Consider the following 25110-nt stretch of genomic DNA (forward strand, 5'->3'; position numbering starts at 1 on the left):
TTTCATAATGACCAGTCTGTTGGGAAGCTGGCAATGCATGACATCAGAATTCAGAAAAGGACGTAGGTGACACGCCATCTCGATTGGCATGAGAAGGGGGCGTCGTCCCATGCTAATTGTGTGAGCCTGTGAGGCAGAAGCGACCGTTTATCTTTATTTATTCTTCGAAACATTGCAATCGTCTCCTCCTTCGCGTCGCGTTGATACGCACCGTGGGTTTGGCATAATGAGATGCATCTTCCCAACTCCCAAGCTGGACTAGACCCAACCCAAACAACAGCCCTATAAAAGCTCTCGCTCTCAACAACAGTCAACAGGACAGGAGCCCCAGCTCCTCTCTCTCTCTCTCTCTCTCTAGTCTCTATATATACATCGAGGCGAGGCGCCACAGTATATTCAGAGATATACGTATACGTACGCCACACAACCCATGCCAGCTGCTATGGCAACGCAAGAGAATAAGCCACCGCCGCCGGCGGCGGCGGGGGGGAGGAGGGGAAGCCCGCTGCTGCGGAGGTGCAAGCGCGACGGGTACACGCACGGGCTGCGCCCGCCGCAGATGGAGGCGCTCCGGGCCATGTGCGGCGCGCTCATCCCGTCTCTGCCCGTCGATCCGGAGGGGGACCAACAGCAGCCCGCCCGCGGCAAAGGCCACGACGACCTCGAGCGGTTCTACCGCGCTTCCGCCGCCGACGGCGTCATCCCTGACGAGGTGAGCTACCACAGAGACTACCATTGTTCATGCCTTCATGCATGGTGCCATGGACAGCACAAGCATACATGCTGTCTCTGTATAATATATATATATATATATATATATATATATATATATATAAAGGACAAAGCTGGAGTATGTATATTTAAATTTCCCAGATAATAAGTAAAATAATAAGAATAAGAATTCTTTATTACTCATGTTCATGATGATGATTGATAAATTAAAAGGTGGCGGAGATGGTGACCCGATGCGTATGGGAGGCGATGCTGCTTATGAGGGTTATCCTGTGGATGCTGAGCACCAGGGTGGGCACGTTGGCGCTCTGCGGCCGCCTGTGCTTGTGCTTCTCCGACAACGGCAAGTTCTTCCCGTTCGTCTGCAAGTTCGCGGACATGCCGGTGAAGAGGAGGGAGCAGGTGCTGAAGCGGTGGAGCAAGGCGCGGTGGCTGTTTCCCCTCAAGATCACCTTCCTCATCGCCAAGCTCCTGTCCCACTACTCATTCTACACAATGGTATGCACGCGCGCACGTTGTTAACTTAATTGCGTTATTCGATCTTGCAAGGGTTGAGATTATTACTAGAATCGCTTATACGTTATTTCTTGCATGTAGTGGCGATCACTCTAATGATTCTATAGTCTTTATTGTGTAGCATATGCATGTACGTTGGCATGCCGTTGCTAGTCTGCCTATAGCTAGTCACATTGATGGCGTGTGTGGTGGTAATCGCCTGTACGTTACGTGGAGAAGGTCCTTCGATCGATATCCCCTCTTGCGTTTTCGCAACTCATTAGAGGTTTCAAAGAACCGAGCCTAATATAAGACGTGATGACGACATGGATGAAAGGCAAGAAAAATATAGTACATACCAATGATATTGTCAGCAGGGTCAGGGTCACGTATACTGACTAAATTATTAACTACCTGATACCAACGCGCGCGCGCGTGCGCGCGCGCACACAATCACTGTCAGGACTGGAAACAGTTGGCGTTAAATTACCATTATTTCTAGAAAGCATATGCATGGATTCGGTAGTGCGTACGTGAGAGGGACTTTTCTTGACTTCTCGGGCGCGGCAACGGCAACAGCAGGCCAGGGCAAGAGAGAATTCATGCAGCAGGCAGCCGGGAAGGTTGGAGCATGGAGGCTACCCTAGCTAGCTAGCCACCTTATTATTCGACATGTCTGGTTTGCTGCTGCGGGCCGGCTCGCCCAAATGGTGATTGCTTGGCGACTGGGGCCATCGACGAAATGGCCCGATCGATAGGAATGAAGTCGCTAAAAGCAGTCGTAAATTAATGCTCCAGAGCATATCATGATATTTGGTGCTGTCATTCAATCAGCTCGTTGATGGTTTGGTTGGAAGATGGACGTGTGTAGGGGGACGACACTACTTCGTGCCATTGACGTGCGTGCATGCTGCACTCGGGCGGGTAGCTGGACAGTGCACCACGCACGTACAGTTTCTGGACAGCTAGTACAGAGGGTCATCAACTCATTATATTATTGTTTTGGATATGGTCCAGTTATTAAATTATTATACAGTACTAGCTAGTCATTACGTTAAATTATAAGTTATTTTAAGAATCTTATAGAGTAAAAACCTCTTAAGTTTGATCAAAATTATAAAGAAAACTACAAAGATTTGTGACATCAAATGAGTATACTATGAAAATATACTTAATAGAGTATCTAATGATACTTACTAGTTACCATCATAAATATTATTATCTTATAATATAAATTTGATCGAAATTGAGATACTTTGACTCTCTAAGTCTTGAAATGACTTATAATTTGGGATGGAGCTAGTACTTTATAACACAACTAGCTAGCCATTCTACAACATCTGCGCAAAATGTCATAAATTATTCTATAGCTACAATATTACAGTATCCAGCAGTAGTGTCAGGAAAATGCTTAAATATGCGGTGATTTTTTTTTGAACTAAATACTAGATGATATTAATTACAGTAAAATATCGCGGTCAAAGTCTGTCTTAACGATTGAATTGTGAAAAGATGAAAAACACCCGTTGTGTGTTATGGCTCTCCTTTGGGCCCTCGTTGTTGCGAACCTAGAGAAGCCCTTACTTTTCAGTTCTAATTGTTTTATCTCCCCGCGCACCCCACTCACCTGCTCGATGATTTAAGTCCAGCTCCAATCATTTTGTAGAGCTAGTGCATAGTCCCGCATTACTTGCATTGGTCATCCTTCAAGCAATCAGCCTTGTCGAGACAGACTGCTCAAGAATCATGGCGGCCATGAAGTGCTCCGACTCTCCGAGAGGGATAGGAGATCAGTTTTGCTGTTGTTCTAAATAACTGGCAAGTAAATTTTTTGAATTATACGTTTAAGCTCGGATGCTGAGCTCAGAGGACACAAGAGAGTTTATATTGGTTCGGACAGAATGTCCTTAATCCAGTCGTGGTGCTTATATGCTACCCGCTCTGTGTTGAGTTTGCAGTAAGAGTTACAGACGGGCGAAAGAGGAAGATGGCTCACAGCTCTCTGTGTTGGATGGGTTTGTTGTTGCTATATGCGTGTGAATAAAGAGTGTTAAGATGATCTTGAGAGGGTCTCATGCCCTCCCTTTTATAGCTTAAGGGTGGGACACTGGGTTATACGCTGAAAAGAGAGGAGAAAAAGAGGAAAATAAGAGAGAGAGAAACAGAGGATGCACAGTAGAAGAAGCTTCAGTGTGGTTCCATTCTCCTCGGTTAATGGGCCCTACTAGCCCAGTCGTCGAGGATGGAGGATGGCTTCCCACGTCGTGACCCTATTCGCCACTTGTGGGAACAGTAGCGTGCCTTTTTACCAGTCATGGCCTTCCTGAGCCGTCGTGGTACGTGGCGTGGCTTGCGGTATGGTCTACGACACCTCTGACCGGCGCCATATGCGGCTTAAACTGCACCATGCCGTTTCGCCAAGCACTATTACAGGCGTGCACTCCTAAACATGTCACGTTGTGGCTGTAGATGATGCGAGAGCGTGCCAACTCCTGCATCGTGACATGGCTACAGTCGTACGGGCTCCCACGCTCAGAGTAGTTGGGGGACGTCCCGAGCCCTCGACGGACCTAGGTGTTTTTTGCCCAACCTTTAGACTTGCCCTCAGCCGTCGAGCGGGGCAGAATTCTCCCCTAGGGTCGGACGAGGCGAAACCTACAGTCATTGCGCGAGGCGGGGCCCGTTCCTAAGGGATCGGGCAAGGCGAGGCTCGCGCCCGAGAGGTCAGTCGAGGCGGAGCTTGCCCCCAACTGTCGGACGGGCCGACGAGACCTCTTCCGAGAAGGGCTCAGGTCAAATTCTGGCCATATTATGCATGACTTTGGTGGTTTATTAAGTCCCTCAGTCCGGGTGCTCTAACCTTTGTACAGTACCCGACAGTTTCATTACTTGGGAGAATCTCCCAAGTAAAAAGAGATGGCAATCAGGTAGCAAATGATTTGGCTACTTAGCTAGGCATTCTAAATTCACCGAGGTGAGATGGGGGTATAGTTGGCCATGCATCCCGTGGTCCGTTGACCCGGCCCGGAGGCTACCGGGCCTGCCCTGGAATGGCCCGAGATACCAGGCCGTGCCAAGGCCACCACCGTGGCCCGTGGCACGGCTTAGGCAAAGCCCGACGGCCCGGTGCTTAATGACCCAGTAAAAAATGTAACCTGTTAATTCTCAAAAAAAAAATATAGGCCTACTGACCCATCCAGCCATTCTGAGTGGCCTGCTAAGAAATGTAACCTACTAATTCAAAAAAAATGTAGACCGACTGGCCTGCTACTGGCCCATCTGTAGCATCAGGCACGAGCTTGGTCCAGTGGCCCGCCGACTGAAAGGTCCTAATATGGCTAGAGGGGGGTGAATAGCCTATTTAAAAATTCTACAAACTCACTAGAGCAAGAGGTTAGTAAATAACAAAGCGAAGCATTTTGCTCTAGCTTCTAAAGGGGTGTTTGCAAGCCACCTATCCAACAATTCTAGTTGATATAATCTCTAGGCACACAAGAGCTATGTCACTACTTACACTAGATAGCTACCTAAAGTTTCTATACAAGTAAGTAAGCTACTCTAGTTTGTGGGAATGTAAAAAGACATGGTTTGATCTTTATACCACCGCGTAGAGGGGATGAACCAAATAAAATATGAAGTCCAATCACCGAGAGAAATCCAATGAACAATCACAATGGAGACACACAATTTTCTTCCGAGGTTCACGTGCTTGCCGGCACGCTACGTCCCCGTTGTGTCGACCAACACTTGGTGGTTCGGTGGCTAAGAGGTGTAGCACGAACCTCGTCCTCACTAGGACGCCACAAGAACCTACCCACAAGTGAGGTAGCTCAATGACACGAGCAATCCACTAATGTTGCCTTTGGCTCTCCGCCGAGGTAGGCACAAACCCATCACAATCACCGGGAGATGGCCACGAACAATCACCAACTCGTGCCAATGCTCCTCCGCTGCTCCAAGCCGTCTAGGTGGCGGCAACCACCAAGAGTAACAAGAAAACCGCAGCTAGAACGATCCCCAAGTGCCACTAGATGCAATCACTCAAGCAAATGTACTTGGAATCACTCCCAATCTCACAAAGATGAATAATCTATGAAGGAGATGAGTGGAAGGTGTTTGCTTAGGCTCACAAGGATGTCTTGTAGTCAAGAATGCCAAGAGAGTGAGCCCTAAGCCGGCCAACAACTATTTAAAAGCCCCTCAAACAAAAAGAGTCGTTGGCTCTTTTCACTGGACAAACTGCGGGGTCACCGGACGCTACTCAGAAGGCACCGGACGCTGGAACAGAGCGTCCAGTGCCCCAAAAGCAGCCACATGTTAGCTCTTTGAACACTGCGCGTTGAACTCTAACGGTAACCTACAGAGCACCGGACGCGGTCAAGTTGGCACCGGACGCGTTCGGTGCACACCGGTCTTAAACACAGAGAGGTCTGCAAAACGCGCAGACCACCGGACGCACACCACCGGACACTCCCTGAGCGTCTGGTGCTTCCAGTCAAACACACCGGCCAAAGTCAGATAGCACCGGACGGGAACAGGAGCTCCCCTACGTCCGGTGTTCACCGTCTAGTGCTTAACCCTAGCACCACAACACACCGGACGCACAGCCTCTGCGTCCGGTGCCTCAGCGGCCAGCGGCCGGTGAGTGTTTCTTAGCGAGAAACACTCCCGCGACTTCTCCAAAATTTCCCACCGGCGCAATAGAAGATAAGCACTTCATTTTATCAAAAAGCGCAGAATCCCGCCGAGCTTTATAGTATTCCCCTCTTTATAGTACGGCTATCTATTCTAAATGTGATCACACCCTCTATGGTGTCTTGATCACCAAAACCAAAACCCTAAACAATACCTTTGCCTTGATCTCCATAGGGTTTTGTTTTTCTCTTTCTTCTTTTCCAAGTTGAGCACTTGATCATCTTGTGGTCATCACCATTATCACCATGATCATCACTTGCTCCATCACTTGGCATGTACCAACCTCATTAAGTCTACACATACTTAGCATAGAGGTTAGTTTTAGGGTTCCATCAATTATCCAAAACCAAACTAGGGCTTTCAATCTCCCCCTTTTTGGTAATTGATGACAACCCTTTTTACAAAGATTTTCAATAAAATTTTCTTAGATTCATGTTGCTTGCCCAAGCATTTTACCATGTGCAAAGGTTATGGACAACTTTCATAAACCCAAATTGGTAGCAATTGCTCCCCCTACATATGTGCTAAGAGTTTGGATTTGATAGCTTGCACATATGCTTGAATAGGAAATATAGGAGTCAATTTCTACCAAATGATGCTAAGGTGTAAGGAATGGACCTTTGAAGCGTGATACCAACGGAGTTGCCAATGTATACCATCCTTAGCACCATTAGTAACTAGACATTCACAAAACTAGAACACCCCGTGAGATCAACATTATAAACAAGGTTCTAGTACCACTTGTGAAACAACTAAAAGTCTAGTTACACTACATATGCATGCTAGTTCTTCATTTCATCAATCAAACATACAACTAGCATACACCACACAAGCAAGGTATCGGAGAGAAAGCTTCTAAAGCTAATGCAAATGCAAGCAACCATATGTGATGCACAATCAAATGCAACATACAAGTTTACGAGCTTGCTCCCCCTACTTGTGTGCTTCAAAATTTTAATTGATCTTACTCCCCTATCTTAAATTTTTGGGAAATTCTCTCCCCCTTTGTCATCAATGACCACAAAGGTGAGCTCAAATTTTAGATAGATTGGTGTGAGACCATGTGAAGTGAGATCATTTTACCAAACTGGTTCAATCTAGATTACTTGCCTAAGATATTTAACTCGGTTTGATCCAAGGACAAGCTTCTTCACACCTCCAAATAAGGGTTATCTTGTATCATGTTGAGTTAAACACTTATGGCTCATATTCTAGATCAAACACTAGGATTGCAAGCCCACAAACATGTCATATGCTACCACTAGATCAAGTTAAGCAAAGAAGCAATAGTGGTACCATACAAGCATCAAATTCATTTGATTTTCATGAATGAGCCTAAGACATGTAAGGAATGACTAAATGCACTACACATGTCCTTAGCAAAGAATGAATGACATGTCAAACAATTTTACCTTACTTTGCTCGAAGGAGAGGCATGTCATATATTGGGGGTGCATCAACACATATTTGAGAAGTCAAGTATGTTCAATTCATTCCTTAGCTTGCAAAACCTCTTCTCATCAAGTGGCTTGGTGAATATTTCGGCAAGTTGACCATCGGTGCCTATACTCTCAATGCAAATGTCCCCCTTTTCTTGGTGATCTCTTATGAAATGATGGCGGACATCTATGTGCTTTGTTCTTGAGTGTTGAACCGGATTGTTGGTGAGCTTCACGACACTTTCATTGTCACATAGCAATGGCACTTCTTTGAAATTGATTCCAAAATCCTTCAATGTTGCCTTCATCCATAGTATTTGTGCACAACAACTACCGGTCGCAATGTACTCCGCTTCGGCGGTTGATAGTGCTACACTATTTTGTTTCTTGGATGACCATGAGACAAGTGATCTTCCCAATAGTTAACATGTGCCCGATGTGCTTCTTCTCTCAACTTTGCATCCCGCATAGTCCGAATCGAAATATCCAACAAGTTCAAACTGTGCACCTTTGGGATACCACAAACCAACATTTTGTGTATGCTTCAAGTACCTCAATATTCTCTTTGTTGCTTTCAAATGACTTTCTCTTGGTGAGGCTTGGAATCTTGCACACATGCATACACTAAACATGACATCCGGTCTTGATGCGGTCACATAGAGTAGGCTTCCAATCATAGACCGATACAACTTTTGATCCACCATATTTCCACTTGAATCACTATCTAGGCTTCCATTTGTTCCCATTGGAGTGCTAATTGATTTTGCATCATCCATACCAAATTTCTTGAGCATGTCTTTTATGTACTTGCCTTGACTCACAAATGTGCCATTCTTTAATTGCTTGATTTGAAGACCAAGGAAGTAGCTAAGTTCTCCAATCATTGACATCTCAAACTCATTAGCCATCACGTTGCCAAACTCCTCACAAAATTCTTGGTTGGTTGATCCAAATATGATATCATCAACATATATTTGCAACACAAACAAGTCTTTGCCAATCTTCTTGGTGAAGAGAGTGGTGTCAACCTTGCCCATCTTGAAACCTTTAGAGAGTAAGAAATCTCTCAATCTCTCATACCATGCTCTAGGTGCTTGCTTCAAACCATACAATGCCTTTCTTAGCTTGTAAACATGGTTGGGTTTCTTGTCACCTTCAAAATCGGGTGGTTGCTCAACATATACTTCTTCATTGATATAGCCATTGAGAAATGCACTCTTGACATCCATTTGGTATAGCTTGATGTTATGAGCACAAGCATAGGCCAACGAGATCCTAATTGCTTCCAATCTTGCAACTGGGGCATATGTTTCACCAAAGTCAAGACCTTCAACTTGAGTATAGCCTTGTGCTACCAATCTTGCTTTGTTCCTTACAACTATCCCATCTTGATCTTGTTTGTTGCGAAAGACCCATCTAGTACCAATGACATTGTGATCACTAGGCCTCTCAACTAATTCCCATACTTGATTTCTCTTGAAATTGTTAAGCTCTTCATGCATAGCATTAACCCAATCAACATCTCTCAATGCTTCATCAATCTTCTTTGGCTCAATGTGAGACACAAAGGAGAAATGCTCACAAAATGATGCTAATCTTGATCTAGTTTGCACTCCTCTTTGAATGTCACCTATGATATGATCCAATGGATGATCTCTTGCAATATTTGTTGGTTGGAGTATTTGCACTTGATTGCTTGCACTTGGTTGATCATGAGATGATGTACTAGCTTGTTGATCTTGCACTTGAGTACCACTTGTACTAGCTTGACCACTAGCTTGCACATTAGAAGTAGGAAGAACTTGATCTTTGTCATCTTCAACATCAATCACCTCTCTAGGCCTTAAATCACCAATATCCATATTCTTCATTGCATCGGCCAATTGAGTGCCTCTCACATCATCTAGATTCTAATCTTCCTCTTGAGAGCCATTGGTTTCATCAAACTCAACATCATGCACCTCCTCAAGAGTACCACTAGCCAAATTCCAAACTCTATAAGCTTTGCTAGTAGTTGAGTAACCAAGCAAGAAGCCTTCATCACATTTCTTTTCAAATTTGCTCAATCTAGTGCCTTTCTTCAATATGTAGCATTTGCAACCAAAAACCCGAAAATATGCAATGTTGGGCTTTCTTCCATTCAAAAGCCCATATGGTGTCTTATCCATCATTGGGTGACAATAGAGTCTGTTGCTATAGTAGCAAGCCGTGTTGATTGCTTCGGCCCAAAAAGAATGACTCACATTGTACTCACTCAACATTGATCTTGCCATGCCAATCAAGGTTCTATTCTTCCTCTCAACAAGACCATTTTATTGTGGAGTGTACTTGGCCGAGAATTGATGCCTAATACCAAATTCATCACAAAGCTCATCAACTCTTGTATTCTTGAATTCACTTCCATTGTCACTTCTCACTTTCTTGATGGTTGTTTCAAACTCATTGTGTATTCTCTTGACAAATGATTTGAAGGTCGCAAAAGCATCACTCTTGTCACTAAGAAAGAATACTCATGTATATCTTGTGAAATCATCCACTATCACAAATCCATATTTGTTTCCACCAATGCTTGTGTATGTGGTTGGTATAAATAGATCCATGTGCAACAACTCAAATGCCTTGCATGTACTCATGATGCTCTTCTTTGGATGAGTGTTGCCAACTTCCTTTCCAGCTTGACATGCACTACAAAGTTTGTCTTTCTCAAATGTGACATCTTTCAAGCCTCTAACAAGATCATGATTGACTAACTTGTTTAATTGTTTCATACTAACAAGACCAAGCCTTCTATGCCATAACCAACCCATGCTAGATTTAGTGAGCAAGCATGTTGATAATTGAGCTTCACTAGCATTGAAATCAACCAAGTATAGATTCTCATATCTAAAGCCTTTGAATATCAAGTTAGAGCCATCTAAACTTATGATCTCTACATCATCAACCCCAAATATGCATTTGAAACCAAGATCACAAAGTTGAGCTACGGATAGCAAATTGAAGTTCAAGCTCTCTACTAGTAGCACATTGGAAATGATCAAGTCATTGGATATAGCAATTTTACCAAGCCCATTGACCTTGCCTTTGCCATTGTCACCAAATGTGATACTATCAATACCATTGTCATCATTTGGATTGATTGAATTGAACATTCTTGAGTCACCGGTCATGTGTTGTGTGCACCCACTATCAAGCACCCAATGCCTTCCTCCGGCTTTATAGTTTACCTACAAAACAAATCAATATTTCTTAGGTACCCATACTTGTTTGGGTCCTTGGAGGTTAGTGACTAAGCTTTTTGGTACCCAAATGGCCTTCTTATTTGGACCCACAATTGGTGTACCAACAAACTTAGCATGCACACCCTTCTCACCCTTGGTAAGCACATAACAAGAATCAAAAGGAATGTAAGGTACATTAGCAATTTTCTTGTTCTTGTTCATTTTATTACAATTAAGCTCTAGGTGCCCAACTTGCTTGCATTTGTTGTAATACCGACCATTGCTCTTCACAAAGCTAGGCTTGTGAGTTGCAAGGGCTTTCTTGCCCTTCTTGGGGGTATAGCCTAATCCCTCTGTTAAGAGAAAACCTTTGGCTACCCAAGCACTTTAGCAAGCGGGACTCACCACCATAGGATTTGCCTAGGGCGTGAGTGAGCTCATCCACCTCTCTCTTGAGAGTCTCATTCTCAACCTTTAGTGAGGTATCACAAGTGACACTAACACTAGAAGTAGAGGTAGAGTTAGTGGTGGTGGATGAAGACCTAGATGAAGAGTTAGTGGCAACAACAATAAGTGGGTTGGGTGATTCTTTAATTAAGTCACATGTTGTGCCCACATCACATGATACAACAACATTTTCCTTGTTCTCTTCTAATAACAAGGAGTGAGCTTTTTCAAGCTTGGTGTGAGCCTTGCCAAACTTCTCATGGGCTTCCACTAGCCTCTCATGATTAGCATTGAGCTCATCAAAGGATTGCTCAAGAGATTTAACTTCTTGGCCAATTCTTTGCACTTCTTGTTTTTAGAGTGAATAAGTAAATCGGCTTGTTCTAGCATGTCCATGAGTTGTTCATTAGTGAATTCATTTTCATCATCACTATCACTATCATGTTCATGTTCACTTTCACTTTCACTCTCATCATATTGTACCTTGTGGCTCTTGGCCATGAAGCATGAAGGAGTATCGAAGAGTGATGGCTTGTTGATAGCAATGCTTGCAAGCGCCTTGTCATCATCACTAGAATCTTCATCCGAAGAAGCATCACTATCCCATGTCACAACATAGGATTCACCCTTCTTCTTCTTCTTGAAGACCATCTTCTTGTCCTTCTTTTCTTTCTTCTCCTTCTTGTTCTTCTTCTCATGCTCATCATGATCACTATTGTATGGACAATCCATCACAATATGATTGGGGCTCTTGCACTTGTAGCATAGCCTCACATATTTCTTGTTCTTGGAGTTGTCCCTTCTCTTTCTTGTATGGTAGCCCTTCTTCTTCATCATCTTGCCAAACTTACGGACAAAGAGTGCTAGTGCTTCATCATCATTATCATCATTGGAGCACTCGTCATCACTTGATTCTTCTTTCTTGGCCTTGCCCTTGTTCTTGCTCTTGGATGAAGAGCTAGCTTTGAATGCTACACTCTTCTTCTTCTTGTCATCCTCATCCTTCTTCATGACCCCATCATCATCATTATCATTGTATTGATCTTCGGTCATGACATCTCCAAGTACCTCATTTGGAGATACACCCATCAATCCACCTCTAAAGATGATTGTTCTCAATGTCTTGAACCTCTTGGGCAAGCACATCAAGAACTTATGAATGAAGTCCTCATCCTTTACTTTCTCACCAAGGCTCTTGAGATCATTGATGATGACTTGGAGCCTATAGAACATCTCCGGGATTGACTCATCATCCTTCATCTTGAAGTTGGATAGCTTATCCTTGAGCATGTACAACTTGGCACTTTTTACCGTTGTAGTGCCCTCATAGGTTTCTTCTAGTCTTGTCCACACTTCACTTGCCTTCTCAAGATCTTTGACTTGTTCAAACACTTTTGAATCAATGCCATTGTAAATTGTGTTGAGAGCCATAGTATTGCATTGTTTGTTGGCTCTCTCATTGTCGGTGGGGTTGGCGGGGTCAAGGATCACAAAATCATTCTCCGTGACTTCCCACACTCTATCATTGATTGATCCAATGTACATTTTCATTTTTCTCTTCCAATAGTCAAAAGAACTTGTGCCATCAAAGAACGGTGGTTTGCCCCCAACATGGTTGAACACTATTTGAGCCATAATTTGAGCACTGAGGTTGTTAAGCCTTCACAAACGGTGACCACGGCTTTGATACCACTTGAAAGGTCCTAATATGGCTAGAGGAGGGTGAATAGCCTATTTAAAAATTCTACAAACTCACTAGAGCAAGAGGTTAGTAAATAACAAAGCGAAGCTTTTTGCTCTAGCTCTAAAGGGGGGTTTGCAAGCCACCTATCCAACAATTCTAGTTGATATAATCTCTAGGCACACAAGAGCTATGTCACTACATACACTAGATAGCTACCTAAAGTTTCTATACAAGTAAGTAAGCTACTCTAGTTTGCGGGAATGTAAAAAGAGATGGTTTGATCTTTATACCACCGCGTAGAGGGGATGAACCAAATAATAATATGAAGTCCAATCACTCGGAGAAATCCAATGAACAATCACAATGGAGACACACAATTTTCTCCTGAGGTTCACGTGCTTGCCGGCACGCTACGTCCCCGTTGTGTCGACCAACACTTGGTGGTTCGGTGGCTAAGAGGTGTAGCATGAACTTCGTCCTCACTAGGACGCCACAAGAACCTACCCACAAGTGAGGTAGCTCAATGACACAAGCAATCCACTAATGTTGCCTTTGGCTCTCCGCCGAGGTAGGCACAAACCCCTCACAATCACCGGGAGATGGCCACGAACAATCACCAACTCGTGCCAATGCTCCTCCACTGCTCCAAGCCGTCTAGGTGGCGGCAACCACCAAGAGTAACAAGAAAACTGCAGCTAGAACGATTCCCAAGTGCCACTAGAAGCAATCACTCAAGCAAATGCACTTGGAATCACTCCCAATCTCACAAAGATGAATAATCTATGAAGGAGATGAGTGGGAGGTGTTTGCTTAGGCTCACAAGGATGTCTAGTAGTCAAGAATGCCAAGAGAATGAGCCCTAAGCCGGCCAACAACTATTTAAAAGTCTCTCAAACAAAAAGAGCCGTTGGCTCTTTTCACTGGACAAACTGCGGGGTCACCAGACGCTACTCAGGAGGCACCGAACGTTGGAACAGAGCGCCCGGTGCTCCAAAAGCAGCCACGTGTCAGCTCTTTGAACATTGCGCGTCGAACTCTAACGGTAACCTGTAGAGCACCGGACGCGGTCAAATTGGCACACCGGTCTTAAACACAGAGAGGTCTGCAAAACGCGTAGACCACCGGACGCTCCCTGAGCGTCCGGTGCTTCCAGTCAAACACACCGGCCAAAGTCAGATAGCACTGGACGCATGAACAGGAGCTCCCCTGCGCCCGGTGTTCACCGTCCGCTGCTTAACCCTAGCACCACAACACACCGGACGCACAGCCTCTGCGTCTGGTGCCTCAGCGGCCAGCGTCCGGTGAGTGTTTCTTAGCGAGAAACACTCCCGCGACTTCTCCAAAATTTCCCATTGGCGCAATAGAAGATAAGCACTTTATTTTCTCAAAAAGCGCTGAATCCCGCCTCGCAAGCTCGGCGGGAGGGAGAGAGGAACCCATCCTCTCTCTACCCTTCAAACTCCACCTCCTTCTCAAAGTGTGCCAACACCACAATGTGTAAACCAACATGTGCACGTGTGTTAGCATTTTCACAATCATTTTCTTCAAAGGAGTTAAGTTAGCTCACTAGGTTCTAAATGCATGCACAAGAACAATGACACCTAGTGGCACTTGATAACCGCTTAGCCAAAGAATTTCCCTCTTTGTTTTTCTCTTTCTTCTTTTCCAAGTTGAGCACTTGATCATCTTGTGGTCATCACCATCATCACCATGATCATCACTTGCTCCATCACTTGGCATGTATCAACCTCATTAAGTCTACACATACTTAGCATAGAGGTTAGTTTTAGGGTTCTATCAATTATCCAAAACCAAACTAGGGCTTTCACCGACCCACGCCGGCCTATGGGCCGTACCCCCGGCACGAGGTATGGTGATGGCACGGCATGACCGGCAAGACGGCACGATACAGACACGGCATGGCACGGCCCGATTGCCATCTATAGATGGGGAGTGCACCTCCGTGTGCCGAAGCATCCCTTACACCGGTTGTATTAATCTCTTGCATAGTTAATAAACCATCTTTTTACTGAAAAAAACAATCAGCCTTGCATCTTGCTTAATAACTAACCTAGTGTACGGTCAGGTCTCTTTCGATCGGTACAGCAGAAATATGATAGGCGCTCTACATCTAGCGTGGCCACATTTTTTCCTTGTAACACATTTTAGCATGCGTTATATTGTAGGGGCTAGTTTGTAGTTTGGTGCCCTTTGCTTGTATTTTAACTTACCTTCAAAGGAAAATGTGAAAGCTAGTAGTCAACTGACGATGTATATGTATATTGAGAATCAGATTACAAACTATTCTAACATAAAAAAAAATATCGTTTAGCAGTATATATTTAGCATATCTTCATTATTTTAATTTGAAAACCACTAAAATCTCTCCTGCCACACATGGTTCATCAGAAAAAAAAATATATATAAAAAGCATAAAAACAGAGCACTCGCAACATCAATGGAAGACTGAACGGAGGATAGAAGTGAGCCCCTACAGTACACTATCAGCGTACTCCCTATAATAAATAAAGAAAAGGAAGGTACCAATTCAGTTAAATGCACATCTTCGCTTATCTACTACTCTATCCATATCCATCGCAAAATATAGGTGTCTTGGGATTACAAAAGGTCCAATAATTACTAAAATTATATGCATGATTACTACATAATAATATAAGTTGTCTCAAGAGATTTGCATTCAATTTATATTTTAATAAAAACTGACTCGGATGCAATCTATTGTAAGAGGAACTGATGGTGAAAGTATACTTCTAAAGACCTCCAAATCTTATACACCTACTCCCTCTGTCTAAAAAAAAGATATGGAATACATGCTGATCAGACTTTTCAAGTTTAATTAGCTTTATAGAAAATATTAGCAATACTATTTCATTAAATTAAATTTATTATAAAAAAATATATTCCATGATTCATCTTACCAATTATGCATTATAAATATTATTATTTCTTTATATATAATTGGTTAAAGTTAAAAACTTATATAAAATGAGCCGAAGGAGTACTACAATATGAGATACGTGGCTCGCTTACATGCTATGTCATGTTAATCCTCAGGTGGAGCTCCGCCCTTAAGCCTACTCTCACAGAGGGGGATGTAAGATTTCAGCTGAAAAATACTAGTTTGTCTTATCTCCCTGTTTTCTATAGAAAAACTATTTTACCAAATGTCAACTTTATCACAGTGAAGTTTGCTTGTAGAGACAAAGCCAAAAGAACACGCTCAATCAACTTAAGCAGAGTTGTACTCGATCAGCGGGGGCCTAATAATACTCAGAGTTGACGGTTGCAAAGATGTTGCTTTCGATTTGTTAATTAATAATATCATCGTCATGTGGGTGTCATTTTCCCAACGTGCAGGTAAACGAGAACTCGGACAACCCGTCCTGGAAAGCAATAGGCTACAGCGTGCCGGAGCCGGACGTGGACAGGCCACCGGAAGAAGCGCCGTCGGCTTGGCCACTGGACGCCGGCATCGTGGAGACCAGATCCCTGAATGACGCCACGCTGCTCAGGTCACTCACGGAGAGAGGACTGGCGGTGAAAGCGGACGTGTCGGGCGCGCACCACACTGTGCAATGCGACGTCGTCATCGTCGGCTCAGGCTGCGGAGGCGGCGTGGCCGCCGCCGTGCTGGCGGCGGCGGGGCACAAGGTCATCGTCGTCGAGAAGGGGGACTACTTCACAGCCGAGAGCTACACCTCCGTGGAGGGCCCGTCCATGGAGCGCCTCTACGAGAAGGGAGGCATCTTCTGCACGTCCAACGTGACGACCATCATGTTCACGGGCGCCACGGTCGGCGGCGGCTCTGCGATCAACTGGTCGGCCAGCATCCGCACGCCGGAGTGGGTCACCAAGGAGTGGGCGCGCGACCATGGGCTCCCCGTGTTCGGGACGCCCGAGTACGCGCGTGCCATGGACGCGGTCTGCGCCCGGCTCGCGGTGACCGGCGGGTGCCGTCAGGAGGGGTTCCAGAACAAGGCTTTGCGCCGTGGCTGCGAGGCGCTCGGGCTACGTGGCGACGCCGTGCCGCGCAACTCGTCGGAGGGCCACTTCTGCGGTAGCTGCCACCTCGGCTGCCCCACCGGCGAGAAGCGTGGCACCGACACGACGTGGCTCGTCGACGCCGTCGACCGCGGCGCGGTTATACTGACGGGATGCAAGGCCGAGCGTTTCATACTCGAGAGCAACCCCGGCGGCGGCGGCGACAACGGCCGGAGCAAGAAGTGCGTGGGCCTGGTGGCGGCGTGCATGAGCGACGGCATCAGCAAGAAGCTGCGCATCGAGGCCAAGGTTTCCATCTCGGCGTGTGGCGCGCTCATGACACCGCCTCTGCTCCGCAACAGCGGGCTCAAGAACAGGCACATCGGTCGCAACCTTCACCTCCACCCGGTGTCTATGGCGTGGGGCTATTTCCCGGACGGCACGCCGGAGAACGCAGAGCTCAGTGGCAAGTGCTACGAGGGCGGCATCATCACGACCATGCACCGCGTCACCGCCCGCACCATCATCCAGACGCCGGCGCTGGGGCCAGGGTGCTGGGCTTCGCTGATCCCCTGGGAGTCGGGGCGCGACATGAAGGAGCGCATGCTCCGGTACGCGCGCACCGCGCACGCCTTCGCCCTGGTCCGCGACCGCGGCGCCGGGCACGTGGACGGCGAGGGCCGCGTGCGCTACGCCCCGAGCCGGGAAGACGTGGAGGAGCTCCGCAACGGGCTGCGCCAGGCGCTGCGCATCCTGGTGGCCGCCGGAGCGGCCGAGGTCGGCACCCACCGCAGCGACGGGCTCCGGCTGCGGTGCGACGGCGGCCTCCGCGACGAGGACCTGGAGGCGTTCCTCAAGGAGGTGACCGTGGGGGAAGGCCCCATGCTCCCGGGGCCTGACAAGTGGGCGCTCCATTGCTCGGCGCACCAGATGGGCAGCTGCCGGATGGGGTGCAGCCCGAAGGACGGCGCCGTGGACGGCCGCGGCGAGAGCTGGGAGGCGGAGGGGCTGTACGTGTGCGACGGCAGCGTGCTGCCCACGGCGGTGGGCGTCAACCCCATGATCACCATACAGTCCACCGCGTACTGCGTCTCCAAAGGCATCGCGGAGTCTCTGGCGCGTGACAAGAAACAGTAGTAGCCTGCTGCTTGAGACCGTCGTCGGGTCGTGCTCGCAGAGAAATGGTTGTGTTGTGTGATTCGAGTCGCATTTGCTGCTGCCGTGTGTGTGTGTGTGTAATTTGTTTGTTGCGTAAAAGCCTATCGCCTTGTATTTGCATATATCATTTTTTTTATATATTGGAAAACAAGTTGTCATGTGTTTTGTGAAACCGGAGTGAGCAGTGGCATGGTAACAATTTCTGAGGTACAATTACCACGAGGGCTTTAGAGCAAGTTTAATAATACAGTCTACTTGCTGGCTGTAAGGTTCTTTATAGCCTTCTTGCAACTCACTCATACAATGGTTAGCTATTCACTATTAATACATGGCCCACTTATCTCTCTCACAAAGATTTTGGTTTTTGTGTATAAGCTGGCTGTAAGCTTACAGCCTGCTTCTCCTCTCTCTCCTCCCTTCTCTCCTCCACATCAGCATTTAGCCAGCTTACAGTCCACCATAATACTTGCTCTTAAGGGTACTGTATACGCAATGAGTGTGTGGTGCACCGTAACTTCAACACGAGGGCCACGAGCAGTTAATAGTCGGTAAACCCAACGACACAATAGTACTCCCTCGGTGGCTCCTTAATACTCCTAGAAAAGTAGTACTGTAAACTAGTAGTAGTGCGCGAAAGGTTACACTTGCACACCCCGCAGTGTAGTACGTAGCGACATACAGCATGGTTTTTGACTGTTTAGTTCTTAAAAAATTTAAAAACTTTTATCATATCAAATCTTTGGACGCATATATAAAATATCAAATATAGATAAAAAACTAATTACATTGTTTATCTATAATTTATAAGATAAATTTTTTAAATTTAGTTAATTTACAATTAGACAATAATTATTAAATATAATTATTGCAGTGCAGCTGTTCATGCACGCAAGACGCCGCACAGGTACATACCTACGCTAAGACGACGCGACGACATGCCTGTCCATCTGATGTCGCCTACGGGACATCAGCGGGGCTCGTCTTGTCAACTCCACCGTGCCAAGGCAGACTACTTAAACACACTATCTATTTTATATTTGGATAGTAAAGGTTAAAATATGCACTCCGGCTATCTATCAGACTACCTATTTTTATTGACCCAAAAAATTTTTCCTTCCACTACCTATAACTGTTGGATCAACAATTGTGGCTACCTACTTTTTTTCTCCCTCCCTACGCCTCTCTCTCCTTTGCACTCGCGGGCACGCGACCTGTCCGGCCACACGCGCCGCGTCATCTCCGTCACCGAGACGCAACGCCACCGCAAGGGAGCCACACGCGAGCCCAATGTCGCCGCAAGGGAGCCTCGACGTAGCCACCGGCCTAGCTCTGCCGCATCTGGAGGTCCGCTGACCCCGATCTGTCATCTGGAGCTCCATCGGTCTGGGCATGTCAACGGCGAGCGGCGCCTCCACGGCGGCCACGTGATGCCAACCTGGCCATGGCGCAGGTGCGGCCCCTCCCCGCCGGCCCTCCTCCTCCCTGTAGGCTCAAGCATGACCCTTGCCAGCGCACCTCCCCTGTAGAGCGGCGGTCAGATTCCATGGCCGGCTTCGATGGCAACCAAGAGAAGAGGAGATGACATGTGGGTCCCGGACGTCATTGACTGTTAAACTAAATTTGGGGGTTATGGTTTAGGTAGTGCTGCTGGAGACAATAATAAAATATAGGTAGTATTCAAATAGCTGGCTACATAAATAGAGAAATATGTAATGTGTTTTAAGTAGCACTGCTGGAGATGCTCTAATGAGCACTAATCCTACTAGTAGAGTAGAGTAGTGGGTACTCTGTACGCGCACTAGGAGTTGTAGTACTCATAGAAGAAGTTCGGGGAACGTCCTTCACGCGACACCCCACCCTCACCTGGACCCTCGCTGGCCTCTAGCCCCGCAAGCTAGCATCGGCCATGTTGGAGGAACTTCCTCCACGCGGTTTGATACCGGTAGCGCAGCCTTACGAGCTCTCCGGTGAATGTTACTTTGACTCTTTGTTCATGCTGGGCAGAGCACTGGCCACGGGACCTTGACGGTCTGAAGGGAACGCTCGCGACACTGGCCACGCCGCCGTTTCAAGGGAGACGGAGAATTATGGCCTCCGCAAGCACCAAAAGGGTCGTTGGGGGGGGGAAGGTGTGAAATATTTGTAACACCCCCGTGCCTGTAAAAGGGATACTCGGCTAGCTTCGGTGCAAGTTATAATTTCATCATACCTCCGAGTATATGTCCTATAAGTATCTAATAGGCACTACAGTAATAGATGATGGACTTCTCGCAAAAAAAAAATGATGAACTAATAATAATTTACTTCTAAATTATCGTTTCGCATAGTGATCGCTCCCTTCTCTCCTCTCTCATGCGGGGTACCCTCGGCCTCCTATGCACGGGTCCTTAGGGTGTTGTTAGCTATTTGACTAGCTAAATCTGACGTGAAAAGAAAAAAAAATGAGAGTACACTAGTGATGAACAAATAGTTGAATGATTTCACCTTTCACGTAGTCCAAAAACATGTAAAAGAAATATATAGGTCAAATAATATAAGAATATATAAAAATAGTTTTGCTTATGTCTCTTACCTCCACGTCAGATGACTACGTAGCTACTCCATTGCGGACACCCTTAGCGAGGCAGACGCCCTTAGCGAGGTAGGAGGCAGAGCGAACCCCCACAGTTGGCGCCGTCCATGGAGATCCAACGCAGGACCAACCTCCGTACTCAGTGTTGCAAGCAAAACTTTTTCTAATCATACCCAACCTTTGGTGAGGCTCACCAACGCACACTTCCAAGTGATCATCGCACTTGTTTACCCATCCACAGCTGATTAAGCGCTTGGATGCTTACAGAAAAGATAAGAATAGCCGAAGCAACTATCCAACAGAAAAAAACAGTAAAAGCAGGATTCGAACAATTTGCTAGGATAGTATGGAAATAGAAATAATTTGGTAGTTCCTACTGGTTGGGTGGCACAGGATGCACCTGCCCCTCTAGCACTGAACAAAAATCCATGGCATGTAAGCCTCATTGCAGTATCAGGTTAAGTGTCTAATGCGACAACATTGACCATGGAGCTGACAAATCAGTAGTTCCATCATCCATGTGCCCATCAGTGGCACGCTGCCTAGTTCAGCGAGGCCTGCTGTCGACCATCTGGGATTGCAAACAGAACTACAGGTTTTGACGACCTCATGAATGGGGCATCACACCTGTAGTAGCCTTTCCTCTCGATCTGTATGATCTCTCCGCGCTTGACATTCCTCATGTTTGCATCTCCAAGGGCCAAGGTCTCTCGTCGAGTGCAAGGGTTAAGATTCTCAAGGAAGTCTTCATCCTCCTCCAGCTGACAAATGATGACCACATAGTATAAGTTAGTGCCAATTCATAAAAAAAAAACTAAACTGTTTGAGGAAAAGCTTAACAAGTGGTCCATAAATGTATCCTAAGCATATAATTTAGAGGAGGCGCACGTTGCATTCTGCAATGTCCATTGTAAACATGTGGCACAGATTCACTTCAGTGGCATGCCAAATTTCAAGGGAAAATCAAGCAAGACACGAATGCAACTGCAGTTTGGCTGTTTATTTAGAAGATGAACAACATGTGATTGATTTTAGTGCATTTTAGTCCCTATTGCACCATAAAAGAAATAAGATATGAAGGTACTTTGGTCCTAGAACTTACCTTTTTCTTGCAGATGAGATAATCGAATTCCACCAATGAGAGGGGCACTAGCTCCTCCATATCTGCTAACCATGTGATCTTCATTCTTGTTGTCTTCACAGAGCCCTCAAGATGTAGTTCTCCAACTAGTTCAGTAATGACTCCACCCTCCATCTTGATCTCGTTAATGATAGCATTCCCCCAGTCCATTAGGGTTACTTCCTCACCCTTGCTAATGGCAGACGCATCAGCATAATCTAGCCAGATTCTGTTGGTGAAGGTTGTAGCCTTCTTTCCAGCACCCTCACATTTCTTGTGCCTCGGTAAAATTCGAACAAATGGCTTCTCTGGACCATTAGTGAGAGTAAAGATCACACGCTGATCTGTTAGCACGGCAGTATGCCTTGCGCACACTGGGTCAATTATCTTCTTGTTGATTGTCCAGAGTTTATCCCACTCCATAAGATTCAGATTTTTTGAAGCGCCCTTCAACAAACAAAATGGATATGAAATCAGGAACATCCAGTAAATATGAACATAAAGCACAAGCAGATAGGGTTACCTGTTGGAGTATAAATTGTATCAATGCCTCAACTTTCAAGCCACGACGTACTATGCCTTGAACAGTGGGAAAACGTGGGTCAGTCCAATCTTCGACTTTCTTGTTTTGTACAAACCAGAGAAGCTTCCTCTTGCTGAGAAGAGTGTAAACCATATTCAACCGGCTGAATTCATAAATTTCCACTCTCCTCAGCCCCATATCTTGAAGAATTCGATAATATTGTGCATTCCTGTCATGGTATTCACTGGAACGAAGGGCATGTGTCACTCCCTCCAATGCATCGACAAATGGGCAAGCAAAGTCATATGTTGGATAGACATTATACAATGAACCCACACGATGGTGAGGGTCAGTATTACAGCGGTAGTAAACAGGATCCCTGAGCGACTTGTTAGGATCCTGCATGTCGAGTTTGCCACGCACACAGCACTGCATACCCCTTTCAGTTCCATTAACCATTTCTTTCCATAATGACAGATTCTCTTCAACAGTATTATTTCTGCACCTTGATTCAATACCATCCATCCTCTCTTTCCTCATTTGTTCCTTTGGTGTGTCATCAATATATGCTTTCCCCTGCTTGATTAAACTTTCAGCCATTTCCATTAGCATTGGGAAATAATCGGATGTGTATGTGACAGCATCATATTTGATCCCCAATGTCTCAATATCTTTCAGAAGGTTCTCAACAAACTCATTGCTTTCTTTTGAAGGGTTTGTATCATCAAATCGAACTATTAGGCGCCCTTGATATCTTTCAGCAAAGTATTTGTTCAACAGTGCAGCCTTTGCATGACCAATATGGAGGTACCCACTAGGCTCTGGAGCAAAACGAACACAAACTTGCCCAACTTTTGCACCAGGGAGGTCAACTTCTGGAGCTGATGGGTCCTTTGAATCATGTACCTTTTCCTTAAGGCTTGGTGCAGGAGATTTTCCGATTCCTCGTTTCCCAACATATGCAGCCACAATTTCATTTAGTGTATCTCTGTATTCAGCATCAATGCTATTGAACCAGCGGACAAGATTTTGGTATTTCTTTGATCTCCTTAGACTCTCCCACCGTTGACCAATCCCTAGAGAAAAATGACACAATTTGGTAAATGTTACAATGTCTGGAACAAGCCTGAAAGAAGAATGGTAAACAAACCCAAAGCTTACCAGCAAGATTTGACCACACTGCAATATCAGCAACTGTCAGACCATGACCGACCAGAAAGGTCCGGGATGCCAGGAATCCATCAACGAATGAGCAGGCATTTTCAAATTCAGAGCCTGAAAAGAAAGTGGGGGCATAATCAAGCCATTCAACAACCTGCAAATTTATTGACAACATCAATTCAGAATTCAGAATAAAGAAAAGGTCATGAAAATAAGGTGATTTTCTAATAAGCACTTGACCACAACATACATGTCCAAACTCCATGTTGTTTTTCCCAGAAAAGCTAGAAAAAGATGCGCTACGGGCAATGTAATGGAGAATTGGTTTGACGCCATGGAGTGATTCTCTGTACACAGGCAAAAAAGATGAATGCATGAAAAACACATAGTGCTCAATCTTTTGTAAACTTAGAAATTGACACATAAACATCACAAAACTGCTGTTAACCCGTTACTCAGTTGCTAGCTCACATCAACATAGCAAAGTGAAATCCTAGTTGATATACTCCCAAGGATAATAGTGACCCATTTGGGGAAAAAAAAAGTTGTTGCAACAATTAGGTGTGCACAGTTAGAGCAGCTCCAGTGTTAAATCGAACTGAACAGATACAGTTCGGGTGGGTAGAGTTCGGTTTGGGAGGGATGCAGTGTCGCGTCGGTGGTTGCTCCAAAGAAACAATAAATAAATTGAAAGTGAGTTGGTTTCACAGGCAACACCATCAATGATCTGTCCTATATAAGGAATTTTTGTTAGACAGACATGGCTATGTTCGGCAATTGAGTTGGATTTGATTTTACTTCTGACAACGAGCAGTCGAACCGTGTAGTGTTCTCGGTTCGTTTTGCTTCTCCCTCGGTTCGCTTTTGCAGTACACTGGAGGTGCCCTTAACAGTCCAGTCATCATTTTTCACTTACAACTGAAAGTTACCATCAGTAGGATCCCCACCCATGACAACTGCTGTCCCAATGCTAAGATATCATACAAAAATTACACAAGAGCTGGAAACAGTTTACCTGAAAGATTTTCTAGAAAAAATAAAAAGAACATGTACCAGAGAAGACGAGCAAGAACTTACCCAGAACTAAACTTTAGGATGGGTGCAGAGCCCGTAGGAAGACTAGGATCAATGGTCAGGGGTACATCTGCAACCTTAGCCGCACAAATGATGGAAATTGGTGGGCTTTCCTGGGAGAATGCCAACTTTGCTTCCATTGACCCTTTTTAAAAACAGACAAACCTGAAATCAGCATAAATCAACATATTAGCTTGGCAGCACAGTGCGAAAAAAATTCAGGCTACACCTCTTTAGCTTTTTTCCTTTGCATTATAGTTAAGGCATGCTAACACAAGAATAGAAGCAAAGGAAAACCACTGATGGAGCAAAGATTAAATACGAAATCAAGCACACAAGATTGACACAAGTAGTTGATACTTCAAATCAAGGGCGGAGCAGACATAGGACATGGGTAATACACACGACATGTGGGGCAAAAAATCGAAGTCAATAGGGTCAGATCCGAATATAGATAGCTTCAATTAGGATTTGGGGTGCTCGGTTTCGTAAGAGGGCGGGCATACCTGGGGGGTGCTCGTCCGCTGCGAAGACCAGTCGAAAGGCGGCGGCGGCGGCGCTCACCAGGTTCGCTTAACGCTCACAACGAAAGCAAAAGAACGGAGGCAGAAATAAGGGTGTTTTTCTTTTGTTTCGTTGAATTGAACGCAACGCAGCGACACGCGGGCCGTGTGGATTAGGCAACGGGCCCCCAAGTAAACACAGGGCACTGCCGTTGGTTTTGATCAGAATTCAGAAACCATGTGGAGAAAAAGAGTCATTTTAGACGACAAAAGCCACGTTGATCATT

At 45.6% G+C, this 25110-nt stretch overlaps 2 protein-coding genes across 2 annotated transcripts; one reads left to right on the top strand and one right to left on the bottom strand.

Annotated features, from left to right (window-relative positions):
• Positions 306-18195, top strand: LOC8070493 (long-chain-alcohol oxidase FAO1). Its single transcript, XM_002464451.2, has 3 exons — positions 306-712; positions 946-1230; positions 16089-18195. Exons 1-3 carry the CDS (start codon positions 431-433, stop codon positions 17847-17849), a joined length of 2328 nt encoding a protein of 775 aa, XP_002464496.2. The 5' UTR covers positions 306-430; the 3' UTR covers positions 17850-18195.
• Positions 20588-24990, bottom strand: LOC8070494 (glutamate--tRNA ligase, cytoplasmic). The gene is made up of 7 exons (XM_002467048.2): positions 24827-24990; positions 24324-24485; positions 23497-23593; positions 23247-23400; positions 22086-23161; positions 21545-22009; positions 20588-21203 (listed from the first exon to the last, which is right to left on the bottom strand). Exons 2-7 carry the CDS (start codon positions 24458-24460, stop codon positions 20985-20987), a joined length of 2148 nt encoding a protein of 715 aa, XP_002467093.1. The 5' UTR covers positions 24461-24485; positions 24827-24990; the 3' UTR covers positions 20588-20984.

The sequence above is a fragment of the Sorghum bicolor genome, chromosome 1, assembly GCF_000003195.3.
Source record: "Sorghum bicolor cultivar BTx623 chromosome 1, Sorghum_bicolor_NCBIv3, whole genome shotgun sequence".
NCBI classification, from domain to species: domain Eukaryota; kingdom Viridiplantae; phylum Streptophyta; class Magnoliopsida; order Poales; family Poaceae; genus Sorghum; species Sorghum bicolor.